At 50.1% G+C, this 17026-nt stretch overlaps 2 protein-coding genes across 2 annotated transcripts in view; one reads left to right on the top strand and one right to left on the bottom strand.

Annotated features, from left to right (window-relative positions):
• PDE3A (phosphodiesterase 3A) overlaps nucleotides 1-17026 on the bottom strand; it is a 1456379-nt gene that overhangs the window by 1068712 nt on the left and 370641 nt on the right. The gene's annotated exons all lie outside the window — the stretch shown is intronic.
• Nucleotides 567-2963, top strand: LOC144754569 (E3 SUMO-protein ligase KIAA1586-like). The gene has a single exon (XM_078642961.1). It carries the CDS (start codon nucleotides 567-569, stop codon nucleotides 2961-2963), a length of 2397 nt encoding a protein of 798 aa, XP_078499087.1.

The raw sequence follows: 17026 nt of genomic DNA, 5'->3' as shown, positions 1-17026 counted from the left end.
ATGTTGTGCACCATTTTAGGTTTTTCTTTTCAAAAAAATGTTCTTGAGGGGAGAATGACCCCCATGCAAACCTCTCTAGCAGTCATTAAGCTTGCTTGCTATGCACTGTATGGGGGCTGGTCAAACAAAACTTGCCAGGGCTGCTTTGGGTTCCCATTCTGGCCTTGAGTGTCAATTAATGAATACTTTTTGTGAATCACAGTGTGTAACTAACTTTGCACACTTCCACCTTACCCTGCTTTAGTTGTCATACTACTGCTACAGGAAGCCAAAGCTTAAAAGTGAGGCAAACTTTAAAGACTTTGTGCCTCTTTTCAGTGAGTGCTGCAGGGCAGGCAGGCGTATGAATTGGAAAAGGTCTGAATTTGGGTGGGCAAACCCGGCAAAGTAAGATCCATTTGGATTATACTTGTAGTCAGTTGTAGTAGATGGTAATATATGTGCAGATGCATAAATTTCTTTGGAGCAAACTGCAAAAAAAATAATTGTGCATGTAATTACTTAGATGAATTGACATCACACTTCACACATGTCTAGCATGTTTTATTTCACTTTGCTTCCCTAGAATGTCACACAGTGGGCAGAAGAAGATTTCAAGCTACTTCACAAAATTTAAGCCCAAAGACGATGGGGAGCCTACTAATAAAGTAGCTAAAAAAGACCATGTACTTCCGGTGGATGAAGGGAACAACACAGAAGATGAAGTGCAAGAGAAGGCACTAGATGAGAGGGACACCACTACTAGCAGCAGCGTTATCACACCTACAGAAGAAAAGACACAAGATAGTCCTCTCCAAGATGACCAGCATCATGCTGTGGAGATTGCTACTGAGACAGAGGAAACTCCAAGCACTAGCAAACAATTTGACACATTATCGCTGAAACCACATTCAGACAGAGTTTTTAGGAAAGGCATTCTTCCTAAAGGTTGGAAACATGATCAAAAGATATATTTCCAACGCAAGCATCCGTGGTTAATTGTTAAAGGCCCTAACCTTGGCTGTTTTGTATGTCGCCAAGTCCGTGATCTTGGTGCTGAGAAATCCAGGGGAATGAAATTGTCCAAAGAATGGACTGACTCTACTGTGAAGGCATATGGCACAAATCTAAAACAACAGCAAAAATCATTGAGAAAAAAGATTGGAGAACATGGACAAAGCAAGGCTCATGTTGCAACTTTAAAAATCTTAGAAAATGCAAAAAAAGATTCTTTATTGCAAGTAACTGCAAAAGCTCAATCTTTACAAATGTCATCAACATCCAGAATATTCCGTGTAGCTTATAAGGAAGCAAAGCGGAACAGGCCAGCGTATGGTTTTGAAACAGAGATAGACTGCCACCAGTTAAATGGACTGGATATGGGTCGAATTTTGCACTCCAATGTAGCTTGCTCAAACATACAACGCCACATATCCTCAGAAATGAAGAGGAAGATATTTGCTCAAATTATTGAACTTTCCCCAAAAATAAGTATTTTACTAGATGAAGGCACTGCGTTAAATAGGAAAAGTTCTTTAATTGTGTACATGCGAATGCAGCTACCTGGCATGGACTCCCCAGCTAATATTTTTGTTGACCTCATTGAGCTGAGTGATTTGTCAGCTGACGGCATAGTAAGCAGTTTACTGTCTGCTCTAAAAAAAGATCCTATTAATATAAGTGAGGACTTTCTCTCCAAATGCCTGGTTTCAGTTGCCTGTGATGGAGCTTCAGTGATGTTTGGCCGTCACAGTGGTGTTGTAAAGAGGTTGCAAGAAAAAATCTCTCCCAATATTGTAGCCTGGCACTGCTCAGCACATCGCCTGGAACTTGCCGTTCATGATGTCATGAAAGATATTGGCGCTACAAATCACTTCAAAAACTTACTCGACAAGCTATATTCTCTGTTTTCCACATCTTTTAAAAACCGTTTGGAGCTAAAGGAGTGTGCAGAAGTTCTTGACATTCAGCTCTGCAGAATAGGTAGAGTGTTAGATACTCGTTGGGTTGCATCAAGCCTTAGAACAGTAGAGGCTGTTTGGAATGCTTATCCTGCTCTCTACAAGCATTTTACTAGTGCAGCTGTTGATACTTCCCGTGACAGTTCCAATCGAAATATGTACACCGGCCTAGGAAGGCGATTATCATCTATCCAGTTTGTTGCTAATCTTGGCCTCATGTATGATGCTCTTCAGGAGTTATCAGAGTTATCACTCGAGTTACAGAAACGTGATTCTACAATCATTGATGCCCATCGGGCTATTTGTCGGCAAATAGCAGTGTTTGAGGCAATGGTGGACAGGCAAGGGAAGCATTTCTCACAGTGTAAAAAGGCAATGGAAGAAAATATATTCCAGGGTGTGATGCTGCACAAAGGAAAGACCACTGACAAAATCATTGAACAGGGACAGTTTTTTCGTAGCCTTGCAGAAAATCTGAGAAATCGTTTGTTGTCTACAGGCGGTACTAATTCTGCTGACAAAAAGGCTGACTATGATACACTGATTAACGAAGTGAAAGTTTTATACAAACAGTACTGGCCTGATGAGCTACCTGTTCTTTATGGTGAAAGTGACATTGAGTCTCTGTGTAAAAGATTCAACATTGCCAGCCGAGAAACCATACGTGCGTACAGAGAGTATAAAGAATCTGGAGGAAAAGAAATTAAAAGGCAGTTCAAGGAGCTTTTGATGGCTTTGCACACTATTGCTATCAGTACTGCAGAATGTGAGCGGGGCTTTTCTCAAATGAATCTTATTTGCACATCTACAAGAGCATCATTGCTGACTGAAACAATATCTTCTTTAATGTTTTTAAATCTTGTTGGTCCACCATTTAAGAGATTCAATCCAATCCCCTATGTTCAGTCATGGCTTGCAAAAGGACGGAGAGCAGCTGATGACACTAGGAGTAAAGCAAGGAAAGAGGAGGATTTGGAATGCACAAGTGATTTAGACTGTGTGTGGGCTTTTCTAGAAAAATAGATGCTAGCCCAGTCTAACTGAAAAATGGGTCATTGCAATATTTAAAAAAAGTTAGGCTTTACTGGACTTTTGGGGAGATTTAATTGTTGTGTACTTTATATAGGTTATTTATTTGCATTGATTGACAGTGTCAATTTATTTAATATTTTCTTATAGCTGTCTCTTGGTTTGGATGTTATATTTATTATATTTTATATAATTTATTTTGTTTTTATAAGACTGTAAAGATGCGAGGCGGAGCGCTACCGAGGACTGGTGGTCTCCCATTACTGATCCTGTCATACCTCCTTCCTTACAGACTGACCCCTGGGATACAGGACTGGACGACGCGGAGGAAGAGCGCGGCGCCTTTAATTGGGCGTACTCTGAGGAGGTGGTGACCCCTCCTCCTGTATTCGTCTGCGAGGCCGGATTGGATAAAGAACAGGAAGTACTAACAGAAACGTGTGACATCACCCCGGAGGAGGAGAAGGCGAGAAGCGGCGTCGGAGAGCGGTTGAGGAGAAGAGGAGAAGACGGAAAAGAAGGACACCGAAGGAATTCCGAAGAGCAGGCCGAAAGAGACGAACCCCACGGAGAGCCAGGAGGCCAACGACCCTGTGAGCCGCCGTGCCACTCTCCCGGGGGAGGAGCGTGGCTATCCCAGGTACGGGACCGTATGGCGGTGTGGGTGGGAAGACGGCGTGCGTGTAAATAGTGTATAGCAAACCCCGTTTGTGTTTTTTTGTACCCCTCTCCTCTTGTGTTCATTACCCCGCGATTAACCCTCACATTCTGTGCCCTCCCCACGTCACCGATTACATTAGTAAACCCGACACTGGTGACCTTTCTCCACTTCACACGGCCCCAAGGTGCAAGTCCCCCAAAGACTGTAGAACTAACGGTTCCCTCTCTGTTGGTCTTCCTTTCTATGGCTCCGGAACGTCGAGACGCTACCTTGACCAGACCCTGAGGACAAGAGCGGAAGACCAAAGACCCCGGAGGAGGAGAAGGAGGATACCCCGATTCAAAGACGGATCCCAGTCGCTTTGCTAGGGAGAGACTTACGTTTAGGACCAAGAGAACATTCCAACCAAACCCTAAACGTACTATTCCAATAAAACCGTCCTTACTCCCAAGACCTGTTGTCCAGTCAGTTTCTGCTTCAACACCGGAGTTGCCTATCAGACCTGTCCCAGAGTCCGTTCCCGGTCCTAAGGTGCACCCCTCACCCCTACACCCGGTCACAAAGACTTACCTTGCTTTTTCATTTTAGAACATATTTATTTGTATTTATATGCTTTATGTTACATTATTTTGTCTTTATAGGTTTAGATTTTGTATGGCACTGACTATGGCCATTTTGCACTAATAGCTATGAGTCTGACTTGCAATACTGTGAAATTCAAACTGCCTCGTCATTATCTATTCCTTTGGCCTAGGTAGCTCTAGGTCCTTTTGGTGGAGATTACATTTTGCTGAGCTTTCTGGTAAGATACAATTCTTGAATTAAAAAGTCATATTTGGAATATATGCCTCTTTTCTAATCTGTTGTGTCTGTGTGATACAGAACTGCATAGTTCCATATTTTATTTAACTAATCTGTGTCTAATAAATGCACATATATCCCCCAGGGTCTAAGCTATAGTAACAAGCCCACTTGGTAATCCTCTTTTTTCAATTGTTTCTCTAACAAAATACTCTAGTGTACTGAATAACCACATACCCCTTCGGCCACTGGAAGTGCCATGATGACTGACTAATTCAAGTACATTGCATGATGTTATTCACTTTCTCCGTTTAGAGTGTTTTAACAACATTTTGGTATATTTTGGCACATAAGCTATGTAAAAGTTGTACCTTAGAACTCATAGACTGTTAAAAATGGCATACCCTACCCCAGTATTGTCCTTTCTCACCAAATCAGCACATACAGCACTGAAATGGTCCCTTTTCAATGCATTAGTGATTTTAGCTAATTTATTACAACATTGTGCTTTAAATGCACTTTTGAGTTAATCTTTTTCAAAATGTTCACAAGGCAAGGGACCCTCCTATCAAAACCTTACTATGAGGAAGGCTCCCTTGCTGAAATTTCGGATCAGCCAGATATATATATTACCTCTAACTTTTAGCAGAGCCAGTTGAAAATGTGGGTGGAGCCAATATAGTAAGTGGGTGGAGCCAGTGGATGAAGTGGGCGGAGCCAGAGAAAAGTAGGTGTGGCATCTGACAAACATTTGAGCACCTGCACTTCATATTTTACAAATTAAGCTCAGCCCCTGTTGCTGCTCCATCATGGCCAACATTCCACCCCTGGAACCGTTTGACGTCACCGGAAGCCCCCCTTCCCAAGCCACCCGGTGGAAGAAGTGGGTAGAGCGACTTGAGGTATACTTCGTCGCGGCCAACATCGCGGTGACCCGCCAACGTGCCATGCTGCTGCATTTAGGGGGAGAAGCCATTCATGACATTTCTAAAGACATTGTGGAAGGTAACCCGCCCCACACTTACAAGACCCTGCGGGATGCCATCACAAAGTACTTTGAACCCTTCACCAGCGCAGATTACGAGCGTTTCCTACTCCGTCAAGCGCGACAGCTCCCCGAGGAATCTGTAGATGTGTTCTACGCTCGGCTCAAGAAATTGGCCAGCACATGCACACTCCCGGATGAGGAAGATGAAATTCGCGCCCAGTTCATCCAAGGGTGCGCATCCCTGAAACTGCGGGAGAGGGTGCTAGAGACGGACGCCATGTCCATGCGGGACATTCTGGCCCTAGGGCGGTCTAAAGAGCTCTCCAAAGCCCGTGCGGCCCACATGGAACCGAAAGCCACAGTGGCGATTAAGACGGAACCGGTGTGTGCCATCAAATCACAACCTGCGGACGACCGGCCGAGACACCCCAGGAAAGGACGGCCATTACCGGCCCCACCCGCGAAGAATGCGGCGTGCATGTGGTGCGGAGGTGCCACTCCCCACAAAGGCGCCTGCCCAGCCCAGGGCAAAGTCTGCAGTGCGTGCGGCAAAGCCAACCATTTTGCGAGCGTCTGTCTCTCCTCGCAAAGGAAGAAGCAAGGCGCCCCACCTAGGCGAGTGCGTCAGATGGCTCCACTGCCGAACACACCGACAAGCAGCGACATGGACGACGATGGCGAAGACGCTGCATCCGTTCACGTAGTGCGCATGCTCAACACCTTGGCAGCCATGTCTTCAGCCGAGCCAATGTGCACCGTCCAAGTACATAGCCAAACAGTCAGAGCCCTCATTGACACCGGCGCGACGATAAATCTCATGGCCGCTAGTGTCTACCAGGATCTTGAAAATGCGCCACCACTCCACCCCACGAGAATACAGGTGTTCGCCTACGGAACCCGGCGGCCCCTGCGCCTGTGCGGAGTATTTCGGACTACGGTGTCCCACGACTCGACACAACTACAGGCGAAGATCTACGTCTCCAGAGAGGGGTCAGGGTTCCTCCTCGGTTGCAAGACAGCACGAGAGTTAGGGCTCATACACTTCGCCCTGACAGTACAAGCCCAAGGATTAGACCATCTAGTTTCAGAACATTCCTCGCTATTCGAAGGCATCGGATGTCTAAGAGGCCCCCCTGTCCGACTCCACATTGATCAGTCAGTGGCCCCAGTAGCCCTCCGGCACAGACGGATCGCTTTTCACCTCCGGCCCAAAGTCGAAGCTGAGCTGAGGATGCTTGAACAAGCAGGCATCATTGAACGTGTGACAGGTCCCACACCGTGGGTGTCCCCCATTGTAGTTGCCAAGAAGCCAAAGCAGCCGGAGGCCGTAAGGATATGCGTGGACATGCGCCTCCCCAATCTCGCCATTAAAAGAGAACGTCACCTGACGCCGACTATCGACGACATCATCGGAGAGCTTGCAGGATTCCAAATGGTTCTCCAAGATGGACCTGAGGTCTGGATACCATCAGATCCCCCTTCATCCAGACTCCCGCCCAATCACGACCTTTTCCACCCACGCTGGCCTGTGGAGGTACACAAGACTCAATTTTGGCATTTCGAGCGCAGCCGAGGTGTTTCAGAATATCATTCACAACGTACTACAAGGCCTCGACGGAGTGCTCAATGTGAGCGACGATATTCTGGTACACGCCCCGACCCTGGAAGACCACCTCAGGCACCTCCAGGCAGTATTCAATCGGCTGAGAGAGCGAGGCCTAACACTTCACAGAGACAAATGTGAATTCCTCCGCAGAGACATCAGTTTCTTTGGGTACAAGTTCTCCGACCAAGGGGTAGGGCCTGACCCAGAAAAGGTCAAGGACATACACGATGCACCAGCTCCCGAGTCTGTCACAGCTGTTCGCAGTTTTCTAGGCATGGTAACATACTGCGGGCGCTTCATCAAGGACCTGTCCGACCTGACCGGGCCTCTCCGCGACCTCACGAAGTCCAATGCTACCTGGAAGTGGGGCCCGGAGCAGCAGGAATCGTTTGAAAAGACGAAGGCAGCCCTGTCAGCAGACACCACCCTGGCCTATTTCAATCCGCAGCATGAATCGCAGCTGCTAGTGGATGCCAGCCCCACAGGCCTTGGGGCGGTCCTGTCGCAACAACAGACATGCGGGGAATGGGCACCCGTAGCGTATGCCAGCCGCACCCTGACGCCCACCGAACAATGCTATTCTCAGATCGAGAGGGAGGCCATCGCCATCTTATGGGGGTGCCGCCACTTCCACATATACCTCTATGGACACCCTTTTTCAGTCATTACCGACCATAAACCCCTCATACCGTTGTTCCAAGGCTCCTCCTCTCGTCCACCCCCGAGAATCGAAAAGTGGGTATTGCAGTTGCAGGAGTTCCAGTTCACTGTGGAATTCCGGCCAGGCACACGGAACCCGGCGGACTATTTATCAAGACATGCCCGTCCAGTCACTAATGCTGAAGCAGCTGAAGCGGCGGCCACAGAAGAATACGTCCGGCTGATCGTCGAACGGTCACGACCTCGACCCATGTCGTTAGAGGAAGTAGCGAGTGCCACCAAGAGCGATGACTGCATCCAAATAGCAATCCGCGCCCTAGAGTTGGACGATTGGAAGGCGTTACAAAGCCCAGCATCTTTCCGCACCCCAGACGCCCAGGCGGCCCTAAAAGCCCTGTATCAAGTCAGGCATGAACTTTCTGTCTCTGCGGAAGGATGCCTCCTGCGAGGACCTCGCCTAGTGCTGCCCAACAGCCTCACCCAAAGAGCAGCCTTGCTGGCCCATGGGTCGCACCAAGGGATCGTTAAATCCAAGAACCGACTCCGGAGCAAATTGTGGTTCCCAGGGCTCGACAGAGCAGTTGAGGAGGTGGTCCAAAGTTGCCCAGTGTGCCTAGCAACAAGCCTACCTAACCCTCCAGCGCCTGTGATCACTGAAGAAGGGCCAACATCCCCGTGGGCGCGAGTAAGCGCAGACTTTGGCAGTCTCCCCGGAGGCAAGTACATGCTTGTAGTGGTCGACGACTACTCCCGCTATCCAGAAGTTGAGATTGTCACGTCAACAGCAGCAGCGGAGGTGATCATGAAGTTCGAGAAAATTATTGCCACCCATGGGCTCATGGAAGAGGTCCGCACTGACAATGGACCCCCATTCAACGGCAGTGACTTCACAGAGTACCTGCAAAGCCATAACATCAAACATAGACGGATCACCCCAAGGTGGCCTCAAGCCAATGGTGAGGTAGAGAGGCTGATGAGGACCCTGAATAAAACTATCCAAATTGCAACAGCCGACGGTCACTGCCTGGAGCTAGCCATCTATCAGTTTCTCCGTGAATATCGCCTGACCCCACATTGCACCACAGGAGTGTCTCCAAGCCGACTCTCTTTCAATCGGGCTATAGCCGATACTATTCCACACCACCCGTCGTGGGAGGCCCCCCTGTCCGACTCCACATTGATCAGTCAGTGGCCCCAGTAGCCCTCCGGCACAGACGGATCGCTTTTCACCTCCGGCCCAAAGTCGAAGCTGAGCTGAGGATGCTTGAACAAGCAGGCATCATTGAACGTGTGACAGGTCCCACACCGTGGGTGTCCCCCATTGTAGTTGCCAAGAAGCCAAAGCAGCCGGAGGCCGTAAGGATATGCGTGGACATGCGCCTCCCCAATCTCGCCATTAAAAGAGAACGTCACCTGACGCCGACTATCGACGACATCATCGGAGAGCTTGCAGGATTCCAAATGGTTCTCCAAGATGGACCTGAGGTCTGGATACCATCAGATCCCCCTTCATCCAGACTCCCGCCCAATCACGACCTTTTCCACCCACGCTGGCCTGTGGAGGTACACAAGACTCAATTTTGGCATTTCGAGCGCAGCCGAGGTGTTTCAGAATATCATTCACAACGTACTACAAGGCCTCGACGGAGTGCTCAATGTGAGCGACGATATTCTGGTACACGCCCCGACCCTGGAAGACCACCTCAGGCACCTCCAGGCAGTATTCAATCGGCTGAGAGAGCGAGGCCTAACACTTCACAGAGACAAATGTGAATTCCTCCGCAGAGACATCAGTTTCTTTGGGTACAAGTTCTCCGACCAAGGGGTAGGGCCTGACCCAGAAAAGGTCAAGGACATACACGATGCACCAGCTCCCGAGTCTGTCACAGCTGTTCGCAGTTTTCTAGGCATGGTAACATACTGCGGGCGCTTCATCAAGGACCTGTCCGACCTGACCGGGCCTCTCCGCGACCTCACGAAGTCCAATGCTACCTGGAAGTGGGGCCCGGAGCAGCAGGAATCGTTTGAAAAGACGAAGGCAGCCCTGTCAGCAGACACCACCCTGGCCTATTTCAATCCGCAGCATGAATCGCAGCTGCTAGTGGATGCCAGCCCCACAGGCCTTGGGGCGGTCCTGTCGCAACAACAGACATGCGGGGAATGGGCACCCGTAGCGTATGCCAGCCGCACCCTGACGCCCACCGAACAATGCTATTCTCAGATCGAGAGGGAGGCCATCGCCATCTTATGGGGGTGCCGCCACTTCCACATATACCTCTATGGACACCCTTTTTCAGTCATTACCGACCATAAACCCCTCATACCGTTGTTCCAAGGCTCCTCCTCTCGTCCACCCCCGAGAATCGAAAAGTGGGTATTGCAGTTGCAGGAGTTCCAGTTCACTGTGGAATTCCGGCCAGGCACACGGAACCCGGCGGACTATTTATCAAGACATGCCCGTCCAGTCACTAATGCTGAAGCAGCTGAAGCGGCGGCCACAGAAGAATACGTCCGGCTGATCGTCGAACGGTCACGACCTCGACCCATGTCGTTAGAGGAAGTAGCGAGTGCCACCAAGAGCGATGACTGCATCCAAATAGCAATCCGCGCCCTAGAGTTGGACGATTGGAAGGCGCTACAAAGCCCAGCATCTTTCCGCACCCCAGACGCCCAGGCGGCCCTAAAAGCCCTGTATCAAGTCAGGCATGAACTTTCTGTCTCTGCGGAAGGATGCCTCCTGCGAGGACCTCGCCTAGTGCTGCCCAACAGCCTCACCCAAAGAGCAGCCTTGCTGGCCCATGGGTCGCACCAAGGGATCGTTAAATCCAAGAACCGACTCCGGAGCAAATTGTGGTTCCCAGGGCTCGACAGAGCAGTTGAGGAGGTGGTCCAAAGTTGCCCAGTGTGCCTAGCAACAAGCCTACCTAACCCTCCAGCGCCTGTGATCACTGAAGAAGGGCCAACATCCCCGTGGGCGCGAGTAAGCGCAGACTTTGGCAGTCTCCCCGGAGGCAAGTACATGCTTGTAGTGGTCGACGACTACTCCCGCTATCCAGAAGTTGAGATTGTCACGTCAACAGCAGCAGCGGAGGTGATCATGAAGTTCGAGAAAATTATTGCCACCCATGGGCTCATGGAAGAGGTCCGCACTGACAATGGACCCCCATTCAACGGCAGTGACTTCACAGAGTACCTGCAAAGCCATAACATCAAACATAGACAGATCACCCCAAGGTGGCCTCAAGCCAATGGTGAGGTAGAGAGGCTGATGAGGACCCTGAATAAAACTATCCAAATTGCAACAGCCGACGGTCACTGCCTGGAGCTAGCCATCTATCAGTTTCTCCGTGAATATCGCCTGACCCCACATTGCACCACAGGAGTGTCTCCAAGCCGACTCTCTTTCAATCGGGCTATAGCCGATACTATTCCACACCACCCGTCGTGGGAGGCCCCCCTGTCCGACTCCACATTGATCAGTCAGTGGCCCCAGTAGCCCTCCGGCACAGACGGATCGCTTTTCACCTCCGGCCCAAAGTCGAAGCTGAGCTGAGGATGCTTGAACAAGCAGGCATCATTGAACGTGTGACAGGTCCCACACCGTGGGTGTCCCCCATTGTAGTTGCCAAGAAGCCAAAGCAGCCGGAGGCCGTAAGGATATGCGTGGACATGCGCCTCCCCAATCTCGCCATTAAAAGAGAACGTCACCTGACGCCGACTATCGACGACATCATCGGAGAGCTTGCAGGATTCCAAATGGTTCTCCAAGATGGACCTGAGGTCTGGATACCATCAGATCCCCCTTCATCCAGACTCCCGCCCAATCACGACCTTTTCCACCCACGCTGGCCTGTGGAGGTACACAAGACTCAATTTTGGCATTTCGAGCGCAGCCGAGGTGTTTCAGAATATCATTCACAACGTACTACAAGGCCTCGACGGAGTGCTCAATGTGAGCGACGATATTCTGGTACACGCCCCGACCCTGGAAGACCACCTCAGGCACCTCCAGGCAGTATTCAATCGGCTGAGAGAGCGAGGCCTAACACTTCACAGAGACAAATGTGAATTCCTCCGCAGAGACATCAGTTTCTTTGGGTACAAGTTCTCCGACCAAGGGGTAGGGCCTGACCCAGAAAAGGTCAAGGACATACACGATGCACCAGCTCCCGAGTCTGTCACAGCTGTTCGCAGTTTTCTAGGCATGGTAACATACTGCGGGCGCTTCATCAAGGACCTGTCCGACCTGACCGGGCCTCTCCGCGACCTCACGAAGTCCAATGCTACCTGGAAGTGGGGCCCGGAGCAGCAGGAATCGTTTGAAAAGACGAAGGCAGCCCTGTCAGCAGACACCACCCTGGCCTATTTCAATCCGCAGCATGAATCGCAGCTGCTAGTGGATGCCAGCCCCACAGGCCTTGGGGCGGTCCTGTCGCAACAACAGACATGCGGGGAATGGGCACCCGTAGCGTATGCCAGCCGCACCCTGACGCCCACCGAACAATGCTATTCTCAGATCGAGAGGGAGGCCATCGCCATCTTATGGGGGTGCCGCCACTTCCACATATACCTCTATGGACACCCTTTTTCAGTCATTACCGACCATAAACCCCTCATACCGTTGTTCCAAGGCTCCTCCTCTCGTCCACCCCCGAGAATCGAAAAGTGGGTATTGCAGTTGCAGGAGTTCCAGTTCACTGTGGAATTCCGGCCAGGCACACGGAACCCGGCGGACTATTTATCAAGACATGCCCGTCCAGTCACTAATGCTGAAGCAGCTGAAGCGGCGGCCACAGAAGAATACGTCCGGCTGATCGTCGAACGGTCACGACCTCGACCCATGTCGTTAGAGGAAGTAGCGAGTGCCACCAAGAGCGATGACTGCATCCAAATAGCAATCCGCGCCCTAGAGTTGGACGATTGGAAGGCGTTACAAAGCCCAGCATCTTTCCGCACCCCAGACGCCCAGGCGGCCCTAAAAGCCCTGTATCAAGTCAGGCATGAACTTTCTGTCTCTGCGGAAGGATGCCTCCTGCGAGGACCTCGCCTAGTGCTGCCCAACAGCCTCACCCAAAGAGCAGCCTTGCTGGCCCATGGGTCGCACCAAGGGATCGTTAAATCCAAGAACCGACTCCGGAGCAAATTGTGGTTCCCAGGGCTCGACAGAGCAGTTGAGGAGGTGGTCCAAAGTTGCCCAGTGTGCCTAGCAACAAGCCTACCTAACCCTCCAGCGCCTGTGATCACTGAAGAAGGGCCAACATCCCCGTGGGCGCGAGTAAGCGCAGACTTTGGCAGTCTCCCCGGAGGCAAGTACATGCTTGTAGTGGTCGACGACTACTCCCGCTATCCAGAAGTTGAGATTGTCACGTCAACAGCAGCAGCGGAGGTGATCATGAAGTTCGAGAAAATTATTGCCACCCATGGGCTCATGGAAGAGGTCCGCACTGACAATGGACCCCCATTCAACGGCAGTGACTTCACAGAGTACCTGCAAAGCCATAACATCAAACATAGATGGATCACCCCAAGGTGGCCTCAAGCCAATGGTGAGGTAGAGAGGCTGATGAGGACCCTGAATAAAACTATCCAAATTGCAACAGCCGACGGTCACTGCCTGGAGCTAGCCATCTATCAGTTTCTCCGTGAATATCGCCTGACCCCACATTGCACCACAGGAGTGTCTCCAAGCCGACTCTCTTTCAATCGGGCTATAGCCGATACTATTCCACACCACCCGTCGTGGGAGCTAGCCCCGGTCCCCAAGAACCGGTCCATGGAACAGCGCACCAAGAATAACCAGCAAGCGTCCCAGAAACGGAGAGCAGCAGACAGCCCGATCCAAGTGGGAGACATGGTCCTGGTAAAAGACCGCCATCCTGGCGGGAAGTTCCGGATGCCATTTGAACTTGATCCTTGGAGAGTAACAGAGGTAAACGGGACCATGGTCACTGCCATCAAAAATGGAGAAACAGTGACAAGGAACATTTCATTCTTTAAGAGAACACCCGAAGCAGGAGAAGACCTGGGATCAGACACCTGGCCTCTGACCCCCCAATGCCGACCGTCGGAGCCGAGGGACTCAGACACTCCGGTGAGCCAAGCCCGTGACCTCACTCCAACAGAAGACCCAAGCGGAAATGAGAGCGAGACTGGAAGCCAGTCCCAGACGGCGCCAGACGAGCGGAGCCAAACAAGATACAGTTTACGCCCGTGGCCCAAGCCTTCCCAGAGGTATCGAGACTTCGTGGCCCAGTGTTGGCGTTGAACAGATCAAGATGGCTGACCCCGCCGAGAATAAAGTAAGACTGTTCTGATTTGTAACCTGTGTAATTTTCCTTCCAGTGACTGTGTCAGAGACTATTGGTGAACTTTTATAGAGCCGAAACCTGCAGTATTCCTTGCAGCACCCCAAATGACTATGCAAAGACTTTCTGTGAACCATTGCATCCCAGTTTGTTTTAACCCTAGGTAAAGGAGGAATGTAGTGTTGCCGGCTGTGGAATGTACCACAGAGGCACACGCCCCCTCCCACCATTTCCCTGTGTGATTACCCCCCTAACGGAGGGGACAGTTAGTTCAGCCCGACGTCTGCGTGGGCTACGTAAAGAGTTAATAAAAAGCCCAGGGCTCTGGGCGTGGTCAGTTAGTTTGCTAGCCACTAAGCAAACACACGTGTCCTGTGTAGTTACTTTGGGAGGCCTACACCGGGACACCACACCCTCCTCAGCTCATATTCACGTCCAGAAAACGTGGGTTCTGGCTGGATCCCAGGAAGCAACAACTAGAAGAGGAGGAGGAATGAGGCAGTTCCCAAGAGTGCATGTCAGCTCTGGAGAAGAAGGGCAGACCATTCAAGAAGGTGTTATGGGGAGGAAATGAACGAGGGTGCACAGAAGCAAAGTGTGGCATTCTGAGATCAACTGCTTACAGCTGAGTGGAATAAAACTGGGGGAACCAAACAAGAAAAAGCATGAGGTCGCATCTGGTCCCTTTTTGCCTTCGAGTATGAGGAAATTCTCATAACTTGCTGATTGTCTACTAACACGAGACTGGAAGTGCAAACAGCAGCAATGACTGTATTATAGACTATATTCATAGCTGCCAAGGTTTCAGATTGCCATGTGTGACATTTTTATAAATTCAGTGAAATTATGAGTGACATTTCAACGAGTATGAGTGACACTTTCTCGCGAGCAAAAATCATGCAATTAAGTGAGGGAAACTTGTAAATATCAGAAATTGCAGCCATTTGAGCAACAAGAAACTCCAAGAACTACTTGATACTAGTTGCAGAGCACCAGAAATGGAAGCACACTAACCCTAGTGCCCCCTCCTGTAACCTGACTGTACTGTAAACAAATGTAGTATAACCATGATATTAAACAGGTTTTTCTGTAGCAGTACTTTATTAAAGTTATGTGTACATATGAGTTCTGTGTTATAATGACACATGCACAATTAAATACAAAAATATTTACTGGATGCAACAGATAGAGCAGAGAGAGCCCTAGTGGCAAACACGCACAGGCACCCGTAGTCTGGCGAGAATACCCTCAAGTGATTAGTACTGGTACCCAAGAAGGATGACAAGACAGCAGCCCTGTGGCCAGTGCTGAGATTATTACTGTGAGACTGTCTGAATTTGAAATGAAATCTCAGGATGTTGCAGATCAAGTAAACCTCAAGGATGATGAGACAGACCAGCCCTGCGCCTGCAGATTTTACTGTGTCTCAATTAACAGATCTCATCCGTTCTGCAATGCGTGGTGGCGCACTCCCCACTGTGAAGAATGTTACAACTGTGACCATCATGAGAGTGGAAAGGGGGCCTCTGAGGAGTGACACGAGTCATAACAGACCCCCTCCCGCCCTCTCCCCCCCCCCCCCACCCAGCCCAGCAGTGCCGAGAGAACAGAGAGAACCTTGATAAGACTGTCACGCACTGACCCGTATTCTGTGATAAACCCAGTTAGTACTGTGGTGCCCAATGATAAGGATGAGGAGACAGAGCAGCCCTGCAGCCTGCAGGGGTATTTACTGTGAATTAAATCAGATCTGCAGGTAATAATCAGGCTAACTCAGGAAGGATGACGAGTCACAGCTGCCCTGCCTGCAGATCATGCCATTGTGGGTGAAATTAATTTGTCTGATCAGACTGTGCGTCTACAAGAAGGGTATCAGGGCGTGAGATATCTACTGTTTATGAGGACCAGACCCCACTGGTTGAAACAGGGCAGTGGACCAAATCACCGCTAGCATTAATTAGTAATTACTCTGCTCTTCCCTGCGTTCGAGGTATAAGTCTCAGCCCATACTGTCCTTATTCAGTGCACTACATCACATGTGGCAGACCAGGGCCTCACCAACACTGTCCTTTGCCGCAGCGGTAACACAGAGCCCCCTGCTATTGTGCTTCAATCACTTTAAATCAATCCAGCATCTTCCTGTAATTCTTTCTTAGGTCAGGGTCTGGGTCTTGGCTGTACATTATACAGCCAATATACGGCTGTATATTATAGCTGTCATGACAGCACAGCTGTCTGCATGCCTTGTTGTTATTAGTTAAGTAAAAGAAACATAGCTTTTGTTGTGGCTCCATACAGATAAGTATTACTCTCTAACCTTATTCATTCTATTTGGTGTTTGATGTATCACCCCCTTTCCTGTTTTATTTTTTATGTACAATCACTCATTATGCTCTTTGTAACATTTAATTCATTGCTTCCTATAGGCAGCCAGTAATTTTACCAGGGAGGGGGAAAGGGGGCCACACACGCACACATACACACATGCACACACACTCACCCATTTACAACACTCACTAACAAATATTCATACATTCATACATACACTCAAGAACGAGCTAAACATTTAAAACACAGACAACTTAACTTCAATGTAGAGAGGGAAGTCTCTGACATCCCAAGAGGGTTAGGACTGCAGCCTTGTAGGCTCTCTATGTTGCACGGCGCTGCCTACTTTCACTCACCACACTCGCTCCAATCGTCTGCGCTGTGGCTGCTTCGCCACAGCGCATGATCTACGATCCCTTCAGCGCAGGCCTGTCTCCTTCGGCCCCAGCCTCCCAAATGCCGTGGCCTCAAGCACCTAAAACCGCTCATTACGTTAGTCGCCGCTCAGCGCTGTTGGCCTCCACTCTGCTCAAGCAGCAAGGTGAGAGGCCCACCCACGCACCCGGAGGCCTCCGACAGCCAGGGGAGGCGCGCGACTCCAGCCTCTCACCACCTGGGAGGCCGGGCCATGCCACTACTGTGAGCCCAATCACTTACTGTGGCCCGATCCCGGTGAGTGCAAATCTCGCGACGCTTCTGACCCACCTT

This window comes from Lissotriton helveticus, chromosome 1_1 (assembly GCF_964261635.1).
Source record: "Lissotriton helveticus chromosome 1_1, aLisHel1.1, whole genome shotgun sequence".
Classification (NCBI taxonomy): Eukaryota; Metazoa; Chordata; class Amphibia; order Caudata; family Salamandridae; genus Lissotriton; species Lissotriton helveticus.
This window is presented reverse-complemented; position numbering and strand designations above follow the sequence as displayed.

Excerpts from the sequence above, each read along its gene's own strand:
- LOC144754569 (XM_078642961.1), top strand. The coding sequence starts at position 567 with ATGTCACACAGTGGGCAGAAGAAGATTTCAAGCTACTTCACAAAATTT.